Source organism: Plectropomus leopardus, chromosome 9 (genome assembly GCF_008729295.1).
Source record: "Plectropomus leopardus isolate mb chromosome 9, YSFRI_Pleo_2.0, whole genome shotgun sequence".
NCBI classification, from domain to species: Eukaryota; Metazoa; Chordata; class Actinopteri; order Perciformes; family Serranidae; genus Plectropomus; species Plectropomus leopardus.
This window is the reverse complement of record NC_056471.1, coordinates 22,576,362-22,601,654: the sequence shown is the minus strand read 5'-3', so window position 1 is coordinate 22,601,654 and position 25,293 is coordinate 22,576,362. Positions and strand designations below refer to the sequence as shown.

Sequence of the window (25,293 nt, the reverse complement as noted above, 5' to 3'; positions counted from 1 at the left end):
ATGTAATTGTGCCAAAACATCACACTAAACTCTGGATTTAGTTTAAGAGCATTGACAAAGACATTTTATGTTTTTAAAATTCAGTTTGTATATATTATTGCAATTCAAATTCATGCACAGCACTTAGCACAGGAAGAGTGTCGTAATGTGTCACCTTCTCCCATGTAGTTGTTACACTGATAGGTGGGAAAACTAGCCATTATAAACTGGTATTATACAAAATTTTAGGTGTTACATCCAACAAAATTGTAATACTTTCATATAAAAACTGTATTTATATAAGTTGCACAAAAAGCCTTGTTTGAAATTATTAAATTTGTCTATTTGCTGATATAAATGTAGATTTTTAATTTTTAACTGTGTAATCAGAGACACTCTGAAGTTGCTTTGAATATTCTGTTCACCCAATAAAAAATTTACTAAACACAAAGACATGCTTGATCGTCCATACCAGCTGGATTTAAAAATAATTTGTCCACCCAAGTGTTTCTTAGTAGACTTTTGTAAAAGTGGTTTTAGTTCTCAATGAATATCAGAACAAAAAACAAATCCCCATCATGCTTCCAACCTAATTTTATGTATATATGATTTAAAATGTATTTATTTTCTGTATAATGTGTTTTACTCAAGCTTGTCTGTATAATCTGTCGCAGTAATGTCCATTTTCCGACCTTTTCATGCCTTTCAGATTCGAGAGCGAAAACAGTGCTAGCACTTCAGTGTTGTTTGGTGATCACATTAACACGAGGAACTGCCTTCTTGTCCTCTTTCCCCTCCTAATGTCCCTCCGGACCTGCTTCCTGGTTGTTTGTCCGTTCTCATCTTGTGTTTAGTAATACTGATGAGCTTATCGCTGTGGCAACCAGAGGGGTTTTTATTGAATTAGTCACAGAACTCCCTGTGGAGCTCCAGCCGCTCTCGCTCCTCTTCGTCCAGCAGGAAGCTGTCGATGTAGGAGAACAGCTCGTCCGACGCCATCGGGGTGATGAAGCGCTCTCGGTCCGATCCAAGCTTGTCCAGCAGCAACATGCTGAAGTAATATCTGGAGATTCTGAACACTTGTCTACAGAGAGACACACGTTAGATTATTAAAGGAACACGCCACCATCTCATACTTTGACATCATTATAGCTGCTACAGTCAATATTTTAACAACAATGGATTGGGCTTGTAGTGATTCACAGATTATCATCAGTTTCCTTCAGCTCTACAGAGATTTATATTGTCACCTTGATCTTTTGATTTTCTGGTTGGCAGCTTTACTGTTTATGTTCATTTTCACGACTCTCATCGTGGTTTTTGGCAGCAGCATGCAGCTCTAATAATTTGATAAACCCACTATATCTTGCCTGGTAAGTACCAAACAGAAGACAGGCCATAGACTGTATATAAAGATAGACCCCACTTACCCCCGCTTTGCTTAAGTGAAGCCAAAATATCCCAGATATGACTGCTGCCATCTTGAACTGGTGATGTCATTGGGAGCTGGAGTGTTTGCAGTAGTGATATTGGCAGTAGGAGAGTTCCCCCCAAAACACCTATTCCACCAATCATGAGCAGCCCCATTCAATTATTCACTTATTAAATCACTTATATATACTTATATATCACAAATATCAAGGTGATGAGAACTACCTTCAGTGACAGAAACCCTCTTTGGGAAAAATATTATTTGGCATGTACTTTAAGATTTTAGTTTGACCTATGTCCATTTACTAACATGGAGGGGCGGGCTTTATGACCTACACTGCAGTCAGACATCAGGGGTTGATCCAGACCGAAATGTTACACTTAGGGGGGAACTGACATGTTGTCCATCTTTATATACAGTCAGTGCCTCTGGGTCTGAAAAGTGAATCCAATGCAGGAGTGACTTAACTCTGCATTCTTTCTAATGGCCACCCGAGGGCGACTCCACTGCTCGCAAAAAGAAGTCAGAGTTTTATAGAAGTTTATTAGAAAATAACCATACGTCTCTCTTGATTTATTAGCTCAGTAAAACATTTTCCTAATAAGTTTATGGTCTCAATCACTAGTTTAAAGTCTTTTTCAACACAGCATGATGTTCATTTAGTAAATTATGCTCCCAATAAGAGTAAAATAGATGATAATTCAGGGTATGCATTAGGGCGTGGCTATGCTGGGACTGACAAATCAGTACTACAACAACCAATCAATCAGAATAGAAGCAAATCAAAGCATATCCTCCCCAGCTCCACACTCTCAACAGATATGTCACTATTTGCTTACAAGATACAACAGTGCGAACAGGCAGGTAGGAGCAATCAATTAGATAAATATAAAAATAATAATAATAAAAGAGAGCACAATCTTTCAAAATAGTAGTTTTCCCTAATACAATTATTCTGTGTTCATTGCCTGAATGCTGCATGAAGTAAGCCAAAACAGTAAAGGTGTCAGCTATAAAAGCCAAATTATGAGCTGAAAGATGTTTAAAACAATGTATCCATTATTAATACTAGGCTATTCATTAGTGCAGCTTTAATCTTAACGTTAAATGCTCTCCTATGATGATATCCTTCTGACAACAAGCCCTGAGGAACGTCCGTGCTCAGATGTAAACACTTTCCTCAACTGCTTCTACCTGAATTACTTATTGCCTTCATTTCCCAGAGTGCTTTGCACTACACTCAAAGAATGAGCCTCAGCATGCTGCTCTCACTCAGCTGTGGGATTTCAGTGTCAGTGAGGAGATTTTCCAGTCTGGAAAAAGTGAGCACTACCCCTTACTCACATTACAGAGTCGGTGGAAAAATCTATATCTTTGTGTCTAAGATAAACTCGTCCCTACGTGCTTTTGTCTGCTGCAAAATGGTGGACTTTAAAAGAAGCCTGTACTCACTAATTCTCATGAGAAGCCACATGTTTGCTATTGATGTTCTGTCGAGTCCTATAACTCTTATCCTGTAATTATTATGTTACTATTTTTTAACAGTGTTAATCCTTCAGCTGGATTTTTTCCACAGAGGACCATTTTTATTAGGAGGCTCCTGACATTTAAAGAGTGTGAGGAAGAACAACTCCAGAATGGAGAGTTATGTAAAGCCACTTCAGGATGGAATTTTTCAATCAAATGGATGTTTTTCCCCAGAATAAACCATAAAACTGTTGAATAACTGAGTGATGAAGTATCTCACTCTTACCTCAAACCCTCGATGACTTCAGAGCTCAGCAGACTCTCTTTTATGCGGCCTGTCTCACGAGGTGGAGAGCCCAGGAGCTCGATCACAGTTACATGACGCAGGTCTAATCCACAGTCTGCTTTCTAGACATAAAAAAGAAAACAGATTTTAGTTGTCACCAACAAGTTTATTCAAACTTGTTGGTGAAGGTTCTCGGTCATCCAGGACATGGTATCCATACATTTCATGGGCAACTGGACTTGTGTGGATGAAGAAGACGTGTCGCCTCTCATCCAAGAGGCTTTTTCATTTCAAGTGAAGTGGAAGGGAGTTGTAGGCTTTAAACCCTGTGTAGGAGTGCACTACGTCATTAAGAACACGTGTACTCTGAGTTTCAGAGTCACTTGTAGCACACACCTACATAGGGGAATTGGAACAAGTCCAATTGCCAACAAAATTGCACTTTTGGTTTATTTACACTTCCTCAGAAACATCAGCTGCAAAGAACATTTCCTCACTTGTATCATGATGTTCTGCAGTTGGTAGTCAGAGTCGGAGATGTTGGGCGCAGACATGATCAGCAGCCTCCTCTTTTCATAGAACTGATCCAGGAGAGCGGAGACCGTCCTTACGTCTGATTTAATCTCCATTGCTACAAACACAAAGTTTTTGCCTTCTTAAATATGCATGCTATTATTTTTATGCTGCAAATTCATGAACATGATTTTGATGCAGACTCACGAACACACTCAGCAGGGTCTCCGCCCCAGTTGCGGTTGAACTGGCAGACCCGACTAGATGTGCCCCTCAGCTCATATCCGCCGTCACAGTGGTATTCACAGGTTGCACCATAGTTATTCCCATCAGAGGAGCAGGTGACGTAGCCATGCAGAGGTGGAGGAAGTTCTGTACATCTTCTCACTGAGAGGAGAACACAAAATTACAAATTCACAAAAAGGTCTAATGCTCACTTTAAGATAAAGGTTCTGTATGTGACATTCAGAGCATTAAAGGGAACCTATTATGCTTTTTGGGTTTTTCCGTTTTTTTTATTGTTTTGTATAGCATTGTCGTGCTTGTAAAAGGTCTTATAAATACTAAAGCCCAAAGTCCAAACCAAAGGGAGCTTTCTCCTTCAGAAGACATTGCTCCTAAGTTGCCCAAAACAGCTTGTTTGAGTTTCAGTGTTTACTTCCGTAACTTAGTGACCTCACAATGTAACAAAACCAATAGAATTTGCATAGAGAGCCAGCTGACCAATCACAGCAGAGTGGGTCTCTTGAGAGGTGGGACATAAGCTCAGACAGACGCAGTGTTGCAAGATGTACGATAATGATCGAATTTGTGCAATAATTTTCCCCTCTGTACGATGTACGATCAATAATGCCAAAATTGCTGTAATGTACAATAATTTGACCATTGTGATACTTACAATAAGCACATGATGTGTTTTTGAACATTAAAGCATGGAAACATTTTCTACTAGACCCCCAAAATACAAATATGCTTCCGAAAATTAGCATATTAGGGCCTCTTTAAGCCAGTAGGGGAGGTAGTAACAGCACTGAACTGATGTCTGTCTACAAGGGACGGCCAACAGGATGGGACAAGGGACAGGACAGGTGTGTTGTTTTGATGATATGTTAAGTGTGCAATCCACTACTGGGAGATTTAAAAAGCAGCTAGCAGCAGTTAGCTAATTACCATTATTATTGTTTATAAAGTGCTGCTGCCGTGTATGCTACATGTCACATGCAGTCAACGTTGTTGAGTTAAATGATACACCTGTCATGCAGGTATTGCAGGATGCAGTCATGCTGTCTAAAATCACACAATGCCGCCATTGTCTGGTTTTGTATAAAAAAGCAAAGGCAGCGCGATGACGAGACTTCATAGCGTCCCTGTCACACCATCACAACTATAAAAAAGGCTTCTTAATCATAAGTACTCTTTGAATGTTGCATACAGCGCCTTTAATATTTAGTATATAAACTCATTTCACAAGTTAACTTACCCTCAACACGTACAATAAACTTGCATGCCGCTCTGTTTCTGGCTTGATCGTACACTTTGTATCGGATAATGTTTGGTCCCTCTTTAAAGTCGGTGCCAGGCTCCTGGCCGACTAACACTACACTGCAGAGAGACACAAACAGTGAAGGATGAGTGTTTAATTTAATATTAAAGTGAAAAGGAAAAGGAAGCAAAGGAAGGAGCAACGTACTCCAGTGTTTTATCAGATGTATCTGTAGCTTTGGGGGGGTCCCACGTCACTGTAGCAGTGATTTTTCCAGGCTCAGCAAACTTGATTCTGGACGGAGGACACTTGATCTTTGGAGGATCAGTATCTGAAATAAACAGTTGGAAAATTACAACATCTTTGGAGATTTAGCAGGAAGGAAATTCATCTAATTGTAGCCATTGTGTAGAGCAGAATATGAAAGACAGCAGCTCTGGATTCAGTCCAAAGAACAGAGGAGCAGGAAATGTGCTTGTTTTGTGGGTTGTGAAAGAACAATGAAAAACTGGACAGTAACACAGATGTTCTGCATTAAGGTCCATGCTATGGCAGTAAGTTAAACCTCGAGATGTCAGTTCAACAGAGACTTTTTACTTTAAAACATCTGCTTAGACCTTGATATGTACCTTCACACTCTGGCTGTACTCCGCTCCACAACCCCCGGCGCTGGCAAGTGCGTGAGTGTTCCCCCTCGATGCGATAGCCGCGGTCGCAAGTGAATTCACATCTGGAGTCCACCATGAAGCCATGAGTGCAGGTGTATCTGCCGTGGTTAATGAGGGGCAGCACACGGCAGCGCATCACTGAGGGAAAAACACCACACAGAAGTACAGCGTGCTGAGTTACAGGTTAAACAATGACAGAATCAAATCAATCAAAACTGCATCTTAAGGGTCTACGTAATGACTCTTGTATTTTGTCTCTGCTACTGTCTATTTACTTTTTCTTGTTTTTTATTGCCAATCTGCATGTTATGCGTAGTGTGTGCCGTTGCTTCATACGGCATGCATACCTATTTGTGCTAAAAAGCTCTATGTTATTGATTCATGTTGCGTGCATAGCTATATTACGATATGTTGTTGCTGTGCTATTGTTTTGTACTGTTGTTTGCTGTCTCATGTGGTTTTGCATGGCATGTGTTCTGTCTTGGGAGTTCATGTTTGTTGTAGCTGTCTTTATGGTGTCCGGCTGTTGTTGTTTTATCATGTTAAAAGTTGCAAAACATCTTGCCAAAGGACTGCATTTGAACGTTAGCCGGATGGTTAACAATGGCACATTTACCAGAAATGTTAATGCATGTTGTCCTTCTAAATAAAATAAATGAAATTAAATTAAACCAAGAATGTCTTTGTCCTCAATATTCTCTGAGTTTGCAAGTCTATTTGTTCTCATCCCCACAACCCCATTCAGTCCAGCTGAAGAGATAAATCCTTTAAAGGAGGTCATGAATTAATACTGCTATTTGTAAAATAAATAAATAAATGAAAGTTTAAAAAAGGCTGAATAATTTACTAAAAAAAAGCTGGGCACTGTAGGCTTTTAACTAGCTCATGTAACTCATGTTACTCATTGGATTTGTTCAAGACTAGTTTTTTAGCAGCAGATCATCTGTCATCAACTCCAGTAATGAGCTAAAATTAACAAATTACTATTTTTGAACCTGTCTTTTGAGCATACAATATGTACTGGGTCAGCTTGTCAAACGTCCATACCCCTGACGTCTTCATTGCCCTCTATGGTGAGTGAATGAGGGCCAGTTAAATCGTACTGGAGTAATGTGGTCCTTTGATGGTTGCTCTTCCAATGTCTGTGTGTTTGTGAAACATGGACGCACTACAAAACGCATTGTATTTTTATCGCTCAGAACAATTAACTAACACGTTGATGACGAAGAGCAAAGGAAACGGATCTGGTGAGCCAGGAAATATGATCGGGAACTCATTTTTCAGCTTATTCCGACGCCACATTTAGACTGCAGAGGAAACTCAGAGATCTACTACTTTTCCCTTAAAAGTAGGACAGATTGTTGTTCAGTGACATTTTTGTAACATTATGATGAACTTACAGAGCATACATGCAAGTGGGACTCTGTATCAGGTAATTAAAATAAATATTTTATGTTTAAAAATATAAACTTATACATGATGACTGGTAAAGTGTTGAAGAGAAGGTTTTTGAGGTGGGCAGTGCTCGCTGTCGAACACGAATGCGCTATACCAGGAGTCAAACAGAAACCGACACCACATTTTGCAAAAAGTATCAAAACTCAAAAGGTTAAACGTGTATCAACGAGAAAGAACCAATTTCATCAAAGAAATCTGACTGATTAAAACTACAGCTTCCATGTTTATGTAATTGACTGTCAGTCAGTGTTTTATTAGTATGTTGTTTTTTTTATTTTTTATGTGCTTGTGAAATGTATGGATCTAGCAGATGATGACGAGGAGGAATGAGTAGTTATTAATGTGCAGTATACCTTTCAACATGGTTAATGTATGAGCCCAAATTCGGAAAATGAAAAAAAATGCCTTTAATTATAATATAATTAAGATTTGTGCACAGTGTCTTGTCTCTGAGGAGTTGTTTTTTTTGTGGTATTTGTGTGTTTTTTGTTTGTGTGTATGGTTTTCTTTCTTGTCATTACTGTGGTTTCTGTTTTGTTTAGTTCACTTATGCCACAGTGTGTGCTTTGGTTGATGAGGCACATGTTTGATACAATCAGTGTATGTACAGGTGAGTATATATAAGATTTTTTTAAGTAAATATATTGCATAAAAAATAGTATGTTTTAAATAAGGAAAAAGTAGAATGTCAGCAGATTTATACTCATATTGGAGTTTAAAGTCTGAATTTCCACATACTGCGGCAGTAGGCGGTCCCTGACCAGCGTCGGTTGGCGAGGCACTGTATCGAGCTCCTCCCCAGCAGTCGGTATCCTCGATCGCAGCTCATCTCACAGCGGGTGCCCAACGTGCTCATGTAGGCCCGGCCCTGAGGGGAGCGGCAGGTCACCTCTCCATTGGTCAAACCCGGAGAATGGCACCAGTTTGGGTCTGCGTTTAAAGAGAAATAAAAACAAATCTTTGTAAAGCTCTAACGGCAGAAAGCAGGGTATTAATGTGCCTCATACTCTGATACCAAACATGTTAAAAGTGTGTGTGTGAGTCTCCCAACGCACCTTTGTAGTCTAGTTGAGGAGTGTGGTCCTCTTCTACAAAGTCATTGTAGCTGTCGTACACTGTGGTTCCAGAGCCACCTGAAATAACAAACATCAGACATGACAAAAAAACATCAAACATGTCTTATGCGAGCACGATTCTCCCCACAAGACCTCTCCGTAACTTCCTGTCAGGTTTCCTTTTACACAAGCTCAATAACATTCCTGTCTACAAACACCTGGATTTGCAATCAGTGATGCTCCTGGAAACTCCTGAGGGTTTTCAACCTGAGAGGACGGTCAGAAAATGTTGTAAATAGAAGAAAGACTATGATGTTTGCTTGATGTGAGATAAATAAATATCTATATAAGTCACAAAGACTTCTTATTGTAGCATTTTCTGGCCTTTAAAACCACAACTTTCACCACAAATTAGGACAAACAGCCTGATTTCATTACTGACTTGGTGATAGTCTTTCTTACTAATCTCTTTTCATGCAACAACAAGATGTGTGTGTGTGCTGTACTATGACCTTCATTCTGAATTTTGTCTCTGAATGTGCAAAATAAAACCTTTTCACGGTCTCCTCTCTCAGCAGTTTTGGTTTAGGCACGTTATCCCTTTCAAAATCCTGAAAACCACTCCATGTTTAGAGCCGAGTGCCAAACTTTCCAGTGTGTCGACCTCCACCCCCATCTCAAGGCAGTTCCTGTACTGCTGCTTCCTTTGCTCAATCTGTTTTTTGGCCTTCAACCAAAGTTCTCTTTAACACAGTTTCACAGTAACACAGTAATAATAATCATAACGATGCATCACATTAAACTTCCCCTTCTCTGAGAGCTGGTTCAGACTGTTCCAGCGATGTGTGGATTAAACCTATCGTCAGCAATTTTTTCTTATAATGAGCCCGATGTTCCACTCAGTAACACTTCCCCAGACTAATATTTCCCAAGTCCCCCTCACAGAGAATTACTCACAGAGGAAATAAACAAGCGGAGCCCATCAGTCTGACGCTCCGCACTGCAGCCTCAAATACAGACAGACATTACTTCAGGTGACATGCACCATCACGTACACGCCAACTAAAAGTGTTTTTAATTACATGCAGGTGAAACTACCGCAGGGCAGAAAGGTAACTGGGAACATTAACTTCAAAACTGTATAACTGAGGTACTTGTACTTTACTTAACAGTTTACTACTTCACTATTTCAGACAGAAATATTGTACTTTTGACTCCACTACATTTACCTGACAGCAAAAAAGCAGGGATTTAAGTAAGGACGAGTAAGAATAAAGCTGGCAGAATAACTGACTTCTTTTAAATCACTTCTTAAAAAACATTTTTATAGACTTGCTTTTATGTGATGTAGTCTATTTTATTTAATCTATTTTAGTTTATCTTTAAAAGTATTCTTTGATTCCACCCCGACCCTGTTTAATTCTATTATTAGTACTATTATTTCTGTGTTTACTGCTAATATTATTTGAATTGAATTCACTCTTATTGGTATGAGTTGTTGTTGTTGTTAATTTTGTTTTGTAATTGTTTCTCTCTTGTTTGATTCTACTTTAAATTTTGTCTGGCCTTAGTTTGGCACTGTTGCCTCTGCAAGAAACCCCTCTTGCTCCTGCTTTGTCATAGCACTTTGTAAACTCAATAGTTTTGTCTGTTAATGTTTTCAAAGTCTTGATATGTCCAACTGACAGTCCAAAATTATATCGGGAATAAAAAAAGTTACACTTTGGGGAAACTGTCATGTTTTCCATCTTTATACACAGTCTGTGCCCAGCACTAGTTTAATTCAAGGACCAAAGAAGTAAAAATATTGATTTTTTAAAAGAAAGGTTAGAGAAAAACCTCAAATCTAAATCAATTTGTGTAAAACAGCTTTTTTAACTTCTTTTTCAACACCATTTATTAATTTATGATTCATCACATTCATCCTGTGACCTTTTGGAGGGGCCCCAGGTTTGAAAACCACTAAACTAAACTACCGAACTGTACATAAAGTAGTCAGCTCAACCTCGAACAATATAACAGCCACAAAGGCCAGGATCAGTAATTATACTTTCAAAACTTTAATTCAGCTGATAATACTTTTGAACGCAGAACTTTTACTTGTGATGTTGGTACTTTTACACACTGGTACTTTCACTCAAGTAAAGGATCTGAATACCAAGATACTGACACACACGGTGCATCATGCTCTGCTCATAGTACTGACTTTACCACAGAGACATTCCCGCTGCAGGCAGAGTGAGTCACAGCAAAGGAAGGTGTGTAGTTTGACATAATTTAGCCTGTTTGAGTTACAAAGGCGTCATTTATCTCTAATGACAAAGGTGACCATCATCTTCTCAATCACTCTGCATTATCATCGGAGCTTCCGGGTGGATCTGGGGTCAGGCTATTATCTCTGCAGGATTAAATGAAGGCTTCAGCACACTTGGTCCAGAGGGGACTCCTCAGTAATTAACTGGCAGTGATTGGAGCCGAGCTGTAATTAAACTGCTTGGTCAGCAAAGCAGAGGGGCTCCTGCAGAGGGAGGCAGCTCAACTATGAGCTCATTTTAACTTAATTTTGACTGGACTCTGTGCCAGATGCATGTTGGGAGATGTTGTGCATCCCTTCAGATCCTCATTCCTGAAGAAAGGAGTGAGCTGCATTTGCATTCAAACAGTCGCCTCAAAAAAATTCAGCACATCTGCATCTAATACAGTTGTTATTATTGCTGAGATGAAGGTATTTCCCCACTGCAAGGAAGGATGTTTGAGTGACTTGATTTAACTTTTTTTCTAAGTTAAATATTATTCATAATTCACAGACAACTAATATAACTAATTACCATTGTTGTTTAGACTCACCTGTTAAGTATAAAATGAACACAGCAACAAAGTGGAGCATGTCAGAAACACAAAAAATGACACTCCTGGAAAAAAAAAAGTTTTTGCGCAGCTTGATTCAGAGTCCAGCAAAGAAGAACAAAGTAATTATCCAGAGAAAAGTTTACAACTGGTGTAAAAAACGACTTTTACTAAACTTTTCCCGCTGAAGACAATAGGCGCTCCCGTCATACCAGAGTCTGTGCAGTTTTTGAAAAAGGATCCTTTTAGTTCATCATCAAAGTCAAACACCACTCGGTGGCGCTATTTAACCTGCTGTGTTTGTTGTTTCCTCCCACAGCTGCATTAAACAAGACGATTGGACCACTTTATCAAACCCCGCCTCTCCAGCGGCTCATTAACCCTTTAAAAGCTGGATCAACATCACTTTTTTGTGCTGCTCTCAGATGCCTTTCACAAGTATTGAAACTTTTAAAACATTGAGCAAATTGGTTTGATTTCTTTCAAAAACATGGGGAAAAAGGCAATCAACAACAAAAAAGAAATAGAATCAATAGAACATTTCCAAATAACTAAGGAAAAATGCCAAAAAATCTGCATTTATTATTAGCATTGTCATTATTATTATTATTATTATTATTATCATTATCATCATCATCATAAATGTTAATCACTTAAATATTATTTTAGCACTTTTTTCAGATGATTTCTTGTTTTTGTTCTTTTAATTAAGTAATTTACTTATTTATTGGCTAATTTTAGGTAATTTTTTCTTTTTCTATACTCTTTTGCTAATTTTTGGGTAATTTATTTAAAGTGCTCATTGCATGTTTTACATGTTTTTGAATGAAATCAAGCTAATTTGCACAGGTTTCAAACGGTTAAACCAGAAAGTTAATGTTATCACAGGTTACAAATAAATAAAAATACAGCGTGGTGTAGATAATAATCAGGCTATGTATAATATACTTTAGGCCTCTATATATAACACTTTTTATAGCACAACAAACCAAGTATAAAAATGCTTTAAAGGTATAGAAACAAAAAAATAGACTGCAACTGGCAATAACAAAATAGATCTCACAGGTTTGTTGTGATGGCCTGTGTCCACATAAAATACTGCACAAATGCTTTGTTGAAAAAGCACTTCCTTTGTAATCAGTTTTCAATCTTGTATGTTACATTTGTTGATTAAAGTGTTTTTTCGCTTTTTGAACTCCCCTGTATTTTATGAATATGCATGTTGCCATACTTTTTCTATACATTTTCATTTAAAAAACAAAAACGTACACTTTGTTGTTTTAAATGTTTCATTACATGTTATTATTTAGAACTGGCTATGTCCCACAGGAAGCCTAAAATATATACTGTAATGCTGTAATAGAAGTCAAATAAGTCTAAATGTTTATCTTTGGATGGCCATGTTATGATAATTATATTTACCCAGCTGATGTAATTTAGCCCATTCAACTGTGTCACATCACCAGAGAAATACTGCATCTGACTAGAAAGTCACACAGCACGAGCCAGGAAATCACACTACTGCCCTCAAAATAAAAGCATACCTTTGATCGAATATTCTGGTGACTGTGACTCTACATTAGATTGCGGATATTTGATTTGGGGTATGTGGGTGTATATATATTTATTTTTAATTAATTACAGTACAGGTTTAAATTAATAATTACATTAAACATTAAAATTCAATGACTTATGAAGAAGGGGTCGGATTAAAGAAATTTGTACTTTTTCTCAACGCTGTTCAAATATTTAAACCTATGTGTGAGTATGCGTATATAATATATATGTTTGTGTGTGTATGTGTGTGCGTGCCTGCGTGTGTGTTCATTGCACTTGCTGTAAAGCTTGTTTGCGTTTATTTGTGTTTTGTTTTTGCATGTTCGGAATAAAGATTAATTCATTTAATCATTGCTGTCACCATGAGTTTGACCATATCTTTTGCTTTATGTTTTTCATTGTCATTGTTAAAATTTCCTTTTTTTGTCTTTCTGCTTCTAATTGTTTCCCTCTGTCCTTTTTTTACATGTTCGAAATAAATCTTAATTTAAATCCAAATGCAATCAAAGCTGCATGTTGTTTTGTTTTGAAATCTGTACTTTTAGGCTGGTGTGTGCTGTAAACGTGTGTGCTGCTCACTTGACTGTTGGAGCTGTTTTTCCCTTCAGGAAAGTGAATCTGGGTTAGTGACGACACTTCCCCCTCCCTCCTCGGATTCATCCTGAAGTTTTTTCTCCCCCTCTTCCCTTCAGGGCGCTGGGAAGTCAACTTTTCTCTGTCTTTTTTTCCAGTTTAAACCAAAAACAGCAGCATGTCGCCGCCGTCTCGCCGGCTTCAGACGAAGCCAGTGATCACCTGCCTGAAGACTTTCCTCATCTCCTACAGCCTCATATTCTGGGTGAGCTGCATGACATGTAATGGGGGACAACAAGCTAAAGGAGCAACAATGGGCTAAAAGCGGCGGCGGAGCTGCCAACAAGGCTAACTAACATCATTTCCGTAAATCACGACAGACACACACACACATACACGGAGTTAAATATGCAGAGTAAATTTCCTCAGGTTAACGCGAGGCTGGTTTGTGTTGATATAAAGGACCACTTGTTGAAAACGTACCGTCCGTCGGAGACGTCGGAGCAGTTGTTTGTGTTCAGATTTATCAGCGTCGTTAGCCATTTCACCTGACCTTATCAATAACAACTTAGTTATTAGAAGCGATATATCATCAATCGAAGGTCAGATTTAACATTTATATTATTGTTGTTCTACAGTCCAACTCAATTGTACGTAAGACTGACGCAATAGCCGATGAATCGATTGACAGGCAATAAATCACAGGGGCGACTCTAGAATTTGGGGACATTTGGGGCTTAGCCTGGAGGGGGATCCAGGGTGATACTTAAGTGGGAATTTTATTTTATATGAACAAGCTCTAATTTGATGCTTTTTTAATGCACTCTTGCATCTTATTTTTTTTTTTAACATTTCAGATTAATTGTGAATTATGATGGATTTTTAGGGCCACATTGAGGAAAAACCTTTTTTGAGACTTTGAAAATAAAGTTGTAATACTGTGACAGAATATTTTGAATATAACGGGAATGAAGTCATAGTTTTAGGAGAATGTGATCTTAATATTATGAGATTAAAGTTGGAATTTTACAAGAAATAAGTTGTAATATTTAGAGAAAAAAAGTTGTACTTTTATGAAAATATAGTTGTAATATTACAAGAATAAAGTCGTGATTTTACGAGGAAAAAGTTGTACTTTTTTGCAAATGAAATTGTAATTTTACAAGAAAGGGGATATTATGTTATGGGAATTAACATGTTGCCATTCCAGCCTCTTCTATTTGATTATTTGATGAAGGAAAGATGTAGTCAATTAATGGTCCTGTTTTAAAAGGTCACTTAGTTGTGAAAATGCCAAAACAATTACAATCAGTCCAAGGCAACATCTTCAATGTCTCGTTTTGTCTGACCAACAGTCCAAAACACAAAAATAGTTAGGTTAAAAGTAAAGTTAGGTTTGTATTATTGCACAAGACAAAGAAAAAATGAAAATCTTCATGTTAGAGAAGGAAGAGCAGTGATTTTAATTGAAAAATGACTTTGAAATAGTCGCTGACTACTTTTGTGTCAATCAACCTGTCCATCAACAAATCATTTATTATTGTTTCTAACAAAGTTATTAATCAAGGCAGTAATCGTCAGAACGATTGTTAAAAAAAAGTTGCTGACATTATTACTTAAAAAAAAAACATAAGCTTGTCTTGTGAAGAAAATGAGCAGGTATCGTGGCTCCTCTGTTAATCTTTGTACAGAGCAAACAGCCATCTCAGGCTGCTGCTGCTAACACAAAGTTCACGTCAGTGCTTTTATCTGGCAATTTATTGCTCTTGGCTGGTTGAGCTGATGCCGTCCCTCAGGCTAATGACTTGTGTGGGCAGTCATAAAGGAAAAAGATGCTGAGATGATTAAACCTCAGGCTGCGGCTGGTGTGGTATATCCCAGGTGTGCATTTACTGAAATGTTGACAGGTAAATAATTAATCTGCAGCATCTGTTTCATCTATTGTATGACTGACACAAGAAGAGTTTATCAAGTACATGACTATTGCTAAACATATTAAAAGTTTTATCTGTTTTTACTCCACCCACGGTGTGTGTCAGAGCTCCAGTATCCACTCTAACCCATCTGCGTCTACATCTGCATTTCCTTCCCTGAGAACAGATTACGCAGTGGAAATCAATGAGGGAAATTATGTTTTTGTTGGATTCAGCCTATTGTCATTCTGAATTAAAAGTATCTCATTTTCCAGATTCAGTGCAGATCACTGATCTGTATGAGAAGCTATATATGCATGATCTCTGGTTGGTTGCCAAGACATTTAAATATTTTAAGAGGTGTGTTAGGAGGCCTGACATTCGGCATAAAGAGGGTTATGTTTCAATTATGGCAACCAAGAGTTATTTTAATTGTCTCACACATAATTTCTTGATTGTCTTCAAATGTCTTGTTTTGTCCAACTAGCAGCCCAAAGCTAAAACATTTACTGTCACAACAAAGATGTCAAAGAAAACAAGTAAATTTTCAAATTTGCAACGCTGGATTCAGCTAATTTTTTTGGCATTTATGCAAAAATGTCAAACAATTAATCAAAATACTAATAATACTAAATATTCACAATCGAAAATTATCAAAATAGAAAATGTGACATAAAAAAGGGGGATTTATACATTCATGATGCTAAAACCAGTACACATTTTGACATTTTTACTTAACAAATAAATATTTGATAACCAAAATAAAGTTTCTTGTGTTCGAGTTTTACACCCAATAACCTGTTGTATATTGGAACCTGTTCCAATTTGTAAAAAATATCAGAATTTCTGAAAATCCAGATCTGATCAAATTTTGTGACCTTACTGTTTTTATACGCAAAAAAACCCCACTCAGGAAGTAATTAAGCTTAGTGGCACATTTATAAATTTAAGAAAGACTGTTTGGCTCGAATGTTTTCAACATGGCAGCCTGGGCACAAACCTTCTCATTTTACAGCTAAACAGTACACCAAAATATAAATCTGAAATATTTGAGGCAAGAAACAGGCAAATAGAGTCTTAAATCAGATTTGATCATCTCTGCCTAGTTTGACTGCAGTTCATAGAGTGACATAAATCACTGACAGCTGCGTTAGAGACTGGACATTTTTTTCACAGATCATCAAAAGTTATTTTCATTGAGGGGACCAACTGAAGCTTTCAGCATAAAATAATTAAAGCTAAATCTAAATACTGTTGATTTGATAATAATTCACAAAGGCTCTGATCTCATAAAATGTACCCTTTAACTATACCGGTGTGTTACTGATCAAATGGTTTTGAGCCTAAAAACCTACTCATACCTTTCTTTGGCTCTTTGATGCTAAAATTGATAAGCCCTGCTGTCGTCTTTAGTTCACAGGCGTGATCTTGCTGGCCGTCGGCGTGTGGGGGAAGGTGAGCCTGGAGGCCTATTTCTCTCTGTCCTCAGAGGAGAATACCAATGCGCCATATGTCCTCATCGGGACCGGAGCCACCATCGTTATTTTCGGACTGTTCGGTTGCTTCGCTACATGCCGCGGCAGCCCGTGGATGCTCAAACTGGTCAGTGTCAGCGCAGTAAATATCCCTGATTCATTGCCTTCAAGTGTGACCTTGTTTAAAAGTTGTTGTTTTTTCGCTGGTTCCGTCAGTACGCCATGTTTCTGACCTTGGTGTTCCTGGCTGAGCTTGTGGCCGGTATCTCAGGCTTTATCTTCAGACATGAGGTGAGTGACTTGTCAAATACATTTTTATAAATTGATCACATCCGTACATTAAAATATATAATCCTCTTTGTGTTGAATTCACCAGATCAAGGCCAAGCTCGGCGACGCCTATAAAAAGGCCGTGATGTCTTACAATAGCACAGACAGCAGCAGCATTGCAGTTGATGCCATCCAGAGGACTGTAAGTGGGAAGTTTTCCATTACACCTATGGTGCTACTCTTATCTGACTTTCACTGTACAAACCAAATACCTCGTTTTTAATAGAACATTTACAAAGGGCAACTAAACACACACAGAGCAGAGCAAGTGCTGCTCTGTGTGGGGTTAAACTTAAGCGCATGTCGCTCCCGTCACTGCTGGTGTTTTCCCTATTGATCCGAAACATCTGCAGTGATGTTATTCATTGTGTTGTTTTCAGTATTCAGAACCCCTTTTGACCCACTTTTCTGTCTTATAAAAACATATGTTACTATGTTGTTTTTCATTTTGTTGCTGTTTTTTTCCCCATACAGTTGCATTGTTGCGGGGTGAACAACTATACTGACTGGAATGACACGCAGTATTTTAAAGACAAAGGCATCCCCGCCAGCTGCTGTGAAGACAACACCAAATGCTCACCGGAGACCCTGAAAGACCTTGACAAAGCCAAGAAAGAGGTGTACAAAGTGGTGAGCTCAATGCCTTAAGGCTCAGACGCACCAAACCAACATCCAAGAAGTAGTGGCGGCAAAGGGTGACTGCTGCGCCACCTCACGTCGCCTATGCCTCGGCCAAAAAGTTGCACATTAACACACTGCATGGACTACAGTAAATGGCCAATCAGCATGTGCCTTCTGCAGCGTCATGAGAGGGAATAACTCACCATACCAGCAGGCGGCGGTAGTCTGTATTTTTTATTCAAAAAGGGAAACGGTAGGACAAACAGGATGGAGATAATACTTTAGTTAGCCAGTTAGCACATTAACAACACAACCTGATGTAGAAATAACAAAGGATATTTACAAGCACAAGCGAACAACAACACAAGAAATTGCGAACCAATTCTGCTTAAGGGCTCAATGGCCAAAAAATAATCCAACCTCATTTCAGAGGTTTGTTTCAATTTCACACACTCTTTGCTATATTCATCTGCTTTCCTCACTTCCGTTTCTCTTCTTGTGTACAGAGCTGAACAGCCAATCAGAGTGATTTGACTCTGATTAAATATGCTGAATCAGCTGAAAAACAGGCAACAACAGCCGAGTAGTGCCAAGACTGTGGGAAACACTACAAAAACTAGGGCCACAGATGCATACCAAAGGCCTTTCGCTGACCAATGGCCGACAGTCAGCCTGGCTTGTCAGGGCCTTACACTACCACAACATATTTGTGTACTTTTAAAAGAACTATTTGGTTTTAGAAACAAGCAGGGTACTTGTGACCAAAAGCAAGGACGCTTTAAAAGTCTTTCTGTCAATATCTTTTGTCTGTTGTAGGGCTGCTTCAAACAGGTGACCCATGTGATGGAGTCCAACCTGGGGATCATCGCAGGGATCTCTTTTGGGATCGCATTCTTCCAGGTACATCTCATGTTTTCACTTTCAGGTATTCTGTCTCAGAACAAATGGGACCATGCGGCATCTTGTTATTGGTCGCTTCGGCCATCTGTCATATTGGTTAAAGAAACATCTTTCTCACAAGTTTCATTATTGAGATGTGCAGTGACGCAGACAGCAAAAGGGTAAGGCAGCATCTGGACAGATGACTTTGTAACATCTCTCCAGGGGCTACTGATGAAAGTTACCGGTTTAATAAACTTATAATTAAATAAAGTAGCTTGAGCAGTCGGATAACCTGACATGTTTTGAATAAATCCCAGTTTTAGGGGTGTTCTGTTAGTCATCCATCCGCTCTCTGTCTCCCCTCATTTTGTGTCTGCTTAATACAGCAAACTTTCTAATAAAGGCAAAAATGAATGAAATGATGAATGAAGTATATACAAAAATGCCTCCTACAGTCTTTGCTTCCTCTATATGCTGATAGGGAGACTTCTAGCAGTATTTCAGGGTGGAGTTATTCTTCAAGTGTTGAGTTTCATAATATTAAAACTTTTACCGTTTACACCCATGTTTCGTAATTCCTGTTATCAGCAGGAAGTGGTAAATGCATCACTCACATGCTCATGTGAGTGCACAAGAACAAACAAGAGAGGGACCCACTCATAGAAACATGGCTCCACAGCGGTGCAAGTGTTCAGAAACTCCACAGGGTTCCTTAAAATTAAACTAGCACTCTCTATTTACTGTATTTAAAATCTCGGTTCACTGCTCAATTTAGGATCAACTATTAAGTTTATATTAAATATAGAGTAATGTTTTCACAGCCTAAATGATATGACTGTAACAAACGTGACCACACTAACACGTTGATTATATTCAGCTGTCACATAGTAAAACTAAGTGCCGCAGGTCAAAGTCATTGTGTAGAGTCAAACAACATTTACAGCTGATAATAAGTTCAACTTTCACCTTCGTTTTCACTGTGAAAAAATGTTTAGACGGTGTAGTTTATGTGTACAGTTATTTATAGCCTTTCTAAGCGCTGTTGTTGCTGTGTGCAGCTGACAGAGTGACAGTATCTGCAGCTACAGTTGGTAACTTTTAGAAAAATATTTTTTGCCATATTTGCCGAAACTGTCTCTATATCCCGACAGAAGTACGACACAGATGATCTGTGAAAAAATCCCCTGAACTGTTGTGCTTCTTATGGTATATGTTACAATCTACCGTCCATGCAAGTAAACAACCAATCAGAGCCGAGGAATGTCTAACGCAGCCCTCAGTCATTTCAGTCTCTACTCAGGAAAATAAATAAATAAAAAATATAAGCCAAAAATAAAAGCCAAAAAAAATAATCTTAACAAAAAAAAAAGAACTGCAGTTTGACGTCAGTTCCTGAGCAGTGATTGACAATTGCATTAACAGACTCTTTAGCTCCATGTACAGTGAGGCCATTTGACGCACTTAGAGGAGGCAGAGGAATATGAAAATTTTCACATATTATTCGGTCTCATCTGGATGTAGTAACAGTTTGAGTAAATAAAGAGTTTCCAACTACAGTGTTAACTTAGAGTGAAATGTTTTTATAGCTGAAAACATCATCTTCCTTTAATTTAAGTTGGTGTGTTTGATACTGTGTCTGTTTTGATAACTTTATATGTCTTCAAATGCGTTTCCTCTCAGCTCATTGGCATATTCCTGTCCTGCTGCTTATCTCGATACATCACCAACAACCAGTATGAGATGGTCTAACAGCGACCTTCCACAGGTGAGACTTACGGTTATTAAAAAGTTGGGGAAGTGAACACTGCTGTCTCTTTTTGGGAGACTGAATCATGCACAGACTGTATTAAGTACAAACTGTGCACCCTCCAGCACTCAACTAACTGCAGCAGTGATTTATTGATCCAATATGCAAATACAAATTAACTGCTTTATTCCAGCATCTTAACAACCTGCCTGACATGTCTTCTCTATGTCTTTGAAGGTCACTGACGTGCAGCTCCTGATGCAAACTGAATTGAAAGAATCTCCTGTGATTTTAATATTGTGCGCATGTTAGTTATTATTTTAGACAGGGAAAAACACTCACTGCTTCTTCTTTTATTCACCAATGACAAATACGCAGAAAGGATAAAATGTTAAGGGAAATCCAAAAAAGGGACATAACCTGCAGTGTAGTTTGACCAAAAAACAAAAGGGACCTAAACACTTCATCATTTGTTACTCCTGGGATTTAATTAGGGATTTATATAAAGTGTAGATGTTACTTTCATTTGAGTTAATTAACTCTAACAATTGTCAACATTTCCATTTATTGTGTCTTTTGTATAATACAGCTGCCTTATTTTGTAATTTTGCTAAAAGTTAGTCTGTAGCTGAGCAGATAAAATCTAGACAATAAGCTGTTAAATGTTAAACAACACAAAGTGAATTTCTGTGTGTGTGAAACCAACATAAGCCTTACAGGCGGACTAAAAGAGGTCACCACCTGAAATCTAGTGTGTGTGATTCACAGCGAGGACTTTAAAATGAGCCTTACTGATTACGGAGGCCAGTATTGTGAGTCACCCCAACCAACTTCTTATCACAGTCTTCAGTGTTAAATTGTTATTCTTTTGTGGATGCATGTGAAATACTTGAAAAAAAAATAAATAAAGATGAAATTTAGTATCTTTAATGGTGTGCATGCTCTAAGACTTGCGTGCAGCTTGTGTCTGTCCCACAGCTGTTTGCAGCTATGTTCATCTGAGAAGATGCAAAAATATTCTGGCACACAGAGATATTTTGGCAGATGAATGTGACTCAGTTATTTAGGGGCCTCAGGAGGGATCCTTACAAAACACAACATGTGAAACACGTGAAAGGCATTTAGTTTCTCCATAAGCAGGGCAACTTTTAATTTAACATTGCCATAACATTCATTCAATATTCATAGATTTAACACCATAACATTTAAAGATATATTGTAGATAGTTCAGATGCTGTAGTACAGTTTGTTGTTAGAGTTAATTACATTTTTAATTTTTTTTAAGTGGGGATTGGGTTGAACTAAAATTTTTTTTTTAAATCAAATAAAAAAAGGAAATAGTCTCAACTATGTAAGATGAATACAATATTAAATAAGGTAAAATTTTAAATGGAAGTAAGTAAAACTGAATCAAGGTATTATGTGTAGTTTAGTGACATGAGGGTCGGCAACTTTTACCATCAAAAGTGCCAATTATGGGGGGGGGGGGGGTCTGACTGAAACCACAAAAACCTAATAATGAATATAACGCACCCATACTTTTAAAGTATATATTACGTAAAACCAATCTATGTAAATGAATGGATAATCATTCCTCAAAAAGCTTCGAAAATAATTTAAACTGAAAAACGAGAATTTTGACTGCTCACAACTCAGCCACATGACAATACATCACAGGTGAAACTTATAACCTTAAAGATGCTCTGCTCATTCGCTAATTAACTTTATTAAATACACCTGTGCTGCTCGTGCATGTCAAGATGTCTGCTGGTCTCTCAGCACTTTGTCATACATGCAGTAGTGGATACGGATCAGTCTCATTATTTCACAATAAAGGTCGACAGGAGCTTTTTCAAACTATCAGGTAAGACCAACATTTACATCATAATAAATTAAAACTGTATTATAGCATTATATGAGAGATCGGGTATGGTTCTAATCCCTTTTGTCGAGTACATGTCGCTAAATCTTGTAATGTTCCAACTTCTGTAACTATATCAGAGTTCATTAATTACTGTAAAATACAAGTGCCAATGTTACAACCCGCCCAATGCTGAGGTAAATTGTAACAATAAAAGTGAGCAATCAAAATTACACAATTACCAAAAAATACACATAAAATACTGATACATATGCTAATAACCAGTTCCTGCTATGGATTAATTATACAGTTTATCAGTTCTTCAGATATTTATTTATTATTTTATTTTATTATTATTATTATTATTATTATTATTATTATTATTGAATAAATATACTACGAACTATAACCGCCAGGAGCCATCTGATATAACTCGCCTTTATGTACTCAGACACATTAATATTGTAAAATAATGACTGGCATCTGTGTGTAGAGATGAGTTTCTGTACAGAAGTGCTGCAGAATATAAGTCCAACCACCAGGTGACAGTGCTGTGTAACATAATAAAGCAGGCAGCTGTACAGACGTGACGTATAACCGGAAAACTTATCTGACCAAAACGAAGCACTCTGCATTATTTCATGTTTTCATACAAAGGCCAAACACTCCTATTTAAATTACACACACCTGCTGTGCATCCCTGTGCAAACTTGTATCAGCGCTGCCTTTAGGCTACAGGCGTCCCAGAAAGGATGAGAGGTAACTAGGGTGCAGATAATTGTAGACAAGCCCTGGACAAATACATGTGATTGGCAGCTTAATCTGACGCCTGATTGGTCAGTTTGGGATCAGATGCTGTGAAGGTCCGCCTGCACCCTCCATACTAACCAAAGAGCTCGATAGAAAATAAAAGAAGGAGGGCGGAGTTTACTGTGAGTCCTCCACCCAGAGCCGGCTATCCGGTATATAACCGAGCTCAGCTGCCAGTCAGTTGAGGAAATTTGTATTTTACCTCCCGGCGGGTGATGTGCAGAGCCTGAGAAGATTTTTTTTTTTTTTAATCCAATCAGCACGACAAGAAACATTTTCTCAGGTTACCTCGTGGTTAAGGTAAGTCTGCATCATTTTTATTCGAAGCAAACCAGGAAGAAAGATACTCTTCCTTCCCGTTTTTAATTATCAGGAAGTCAAGGTCATATTGAAGTGTGCGCTGATACAATGCAGGAAATGGGTGATTATTTATAGTGGTTGATGCATTGTGTGCACACACACACACACACACACACACACACACCTGAGAGACACAGTCACAACCAATCAGAGCAGCACGACGGCAGTGTCCACAGGTGACGTCTCCTCTGTAACCCAAACAACAGAGTTACTCTGTGTGTGTGTGTGTGTGTGTGTGTGTGTGTGTGTGTGTGTGTGAGTGTGAGTGTGAGAGAGAGGTTATGGATTACCTTTGTATCCACGCTGACCTGTTTCAAAGTGCACCAGGCCCTGGATTTGGCTTCATTTTTGCTGCATCTGATCAATCTTTACACCTCCCTTTTTCCTGCGTCCTCACATTTCCTCTTTTCCTCTTACAGCTCTGCCTTAATATCACCACCTGCCAGCTGTATTCTGTAACCAAGCCAACCAAAAGCCTTCAAAATGATGCAGATCAGCAGCGACTCCGCCAGCAACAAGCACTCGCTCATCAACGTCATGCACCGCTTCATAGCAGCTGCCAACAACATGGATGAGACCATCATGGTGCCGAGCCTGCTCCGAGACGTGCCGCTGGAGGAACAGGCGGTCAGTGAGATGGAGCCAAACAACAATCACGAACCCCAGTGTCCTAACAAGCAGAGGGACATGTACGAGCACTACCTGCTCCTCAAGTCCATAAAGAACGACATGGAGTGGGGTCTGCTGAAGAGGGAGATGAGCAGTGGTGCTAGCTTCCTGGAGATGGCTGTGAAGCAGGAGGAGCAGCAGCCAGTCACCAGGGACTTGCTCCCGGACGACAACTCGGACCTGGAGGATCAGTTTCACTATCACCTCAGGGGACTGTTTGGAGTTCTGTCCAAGCTCACAATGCAAGCCGACCACCTCACCAACAGGTACAAGAGGGAAATCGGAGGCGGAAATTTCATGAGATAGAAGTCGCTATCGTTTCTGTTTCCTCCCCTCGGACTGCTTGACTTGCACAATGGGATGTGTTGAGAAGGGCCCCATCTCTTCCTAATAGATCTCAATGGACAGTGAACTGACCAGGGCGACTACTTCACTTCTCTCACTCCTGAGTAGCGACACTCCGATGCCCCCCCCCAAAATGCACTTGAAACCAGTGACGCCTGCACATGTCCCTCTGTGGAGGTCGACACTGCGTGGTGGAGGTTTATTGAATCTAAGTCCAGATGAAGCGCAGCTCTGGTTTATGCAGAAACTTGCCCCCCTGCCCCCCTTTTTTTTGTCTTTTCATTTCAAGTTTGAGCATGCATTTGTCACCAGATTGTGAATAAAAGGTTTCTGACTGTAGGAGAAATTGAATGCTGGTTATTCTGTCCCTCCTTTTTTTTTTTTTTAAAAAAAAAAGATCATTTTAATGCTGAGCTGAAGGGCTCCTACCTGCTGAGGTTTTAATCTATCCAACTGTAACATGGCGTGCCTTGACTTTTTGTATACTTTCATGCCCTGTTCAGCTACTGGCCATTGTCTGCTTATACGGTTCATCAAAATGTTTATGATGAAATGATTCTTTGTTTGCCATTGGATATTTCAATTTTTTTTTATTGAAGCAGTAAATCTGAAATAAATAATTGGAAACTTTTAATGTTTTCAGTTTTGTTTGTCACAGCCAACAGGAAGGATGTTAGAGGTTTTGCTGCCTTTTCCTCTTAGTAACTTGGTTACAAAACAATGTGGGGGGTTTTCTTGTTCTCAGTGCTTTGCAGGAATGTGTTATGATGCATTTGACATGCCGTAACATGAAAACTACAACAGACTTGACTCACCGTTTCCTGTATGTAGGGCAAGTTTAGCAGCTTTACATAATGTTGCTGTTGAAGGATTAAAAAGTGCTTATCTTAAGGATTTACCTTAAAGGAGAAGATGTAAAGAGGTGCTGCAAAAAGAGGTCATGGTGCTCAGGCAGCATTTGT

At 38.7% G+C, this 25,293-nt stretch overlaps 3 protein-coding genes across 4 annotated transcripts; 2 read left to right on the top strand and 1 right to left on the bottom strand.

Annotated features, from left to right (window-relative positions):
- Positions 1-36: 36 nt before the first annotated feature.
- On the bottom strand, positions 37-11,522 carry srpx2 (sushi-repeat containing protein X-linked 2). The gene is made up of 10 exons (XM_042492969.1): positions 11,189-11,522; positions 8,342-8,419; positions 8,025-8,216; positions 5,790-5,966; positions 5,368-5,491; positions 5,158-5,279; positions 3,885-4,064; positions 3,662-3,795; positions 3,165-3,286; positions 37-1,063 (listed from the first exon to the last, which is right to left on the bottom strand). Exons 1-10 carry the CDS (start codon positions 11,226-11,228, stop codon positions 883-885), a joined length of 1,350 nt encoding a protein of 449 aa, XP_042348903.1. The 5' UTR covers positions 11,229-11,522; the 3' UTR covers positions 37-882.
- Positions 11,523-13,367: 1,845 nt separating this feature from the next.
- Positions 13,368-21,216, top strand: tspan7 (tetraspanin 7). Its single transcript, XM_042493021.1, has 8 exons — positions 13,368-13,583; positions 16,645-16,833; positions 16,923-16,997; positions 17,083-17,178; positions 17,511-17,666; positions 18,474-18,557; positions 20,220-20,304; positions 20,524-21,216. Exons 1-7 carry the CDS (start codon positions 13,497-13,499, stop codon positions 20,286-20,288), a joined length of 756 nt encoding a protein of 251 aa, XP_042348955.1. The 5' UTR covers positions 13,368-13,496; the 3' UTR covers positions 20,289-20,304; positions 20,524-21,216.
- An 833-nt stretch (positions 21,217-22,049) lies between these two features.
- On the top strand, positions 22,050-24,713 carry mid1ip1l (MID1 interacting protein 1, like). Of its 2 annotated transcripts, none has more exons than XM_042493023.1 (2): positions 22,050-22,150; positions 23,737-24,713. In XM_042493023.1, the coding sequence occupies exon 2, from the start codon at positions 23,801-23,803 to the stop codon at positions 24,290-24,292; it is 492 nt and encodes a 163-aa protein (XP_042348957.1). In that variant the 5' UTR covers positions 22,050-22,150; positions 23,737-23,800; the 3' UTR covers positions 24,293-24,713. The 2 variants fall into 2 exon arrangements, with proteins under 2 accessions (XP_042348957.1, XP_042348956.1); XM_042493022.1 differs by lacking the exon at positions 22,050-22,150 and adding an exon at positions 23,128-23,257.
- The last annotated feature ends 580 nt before the right edge of the window (positions 24,714-25,293 follow it).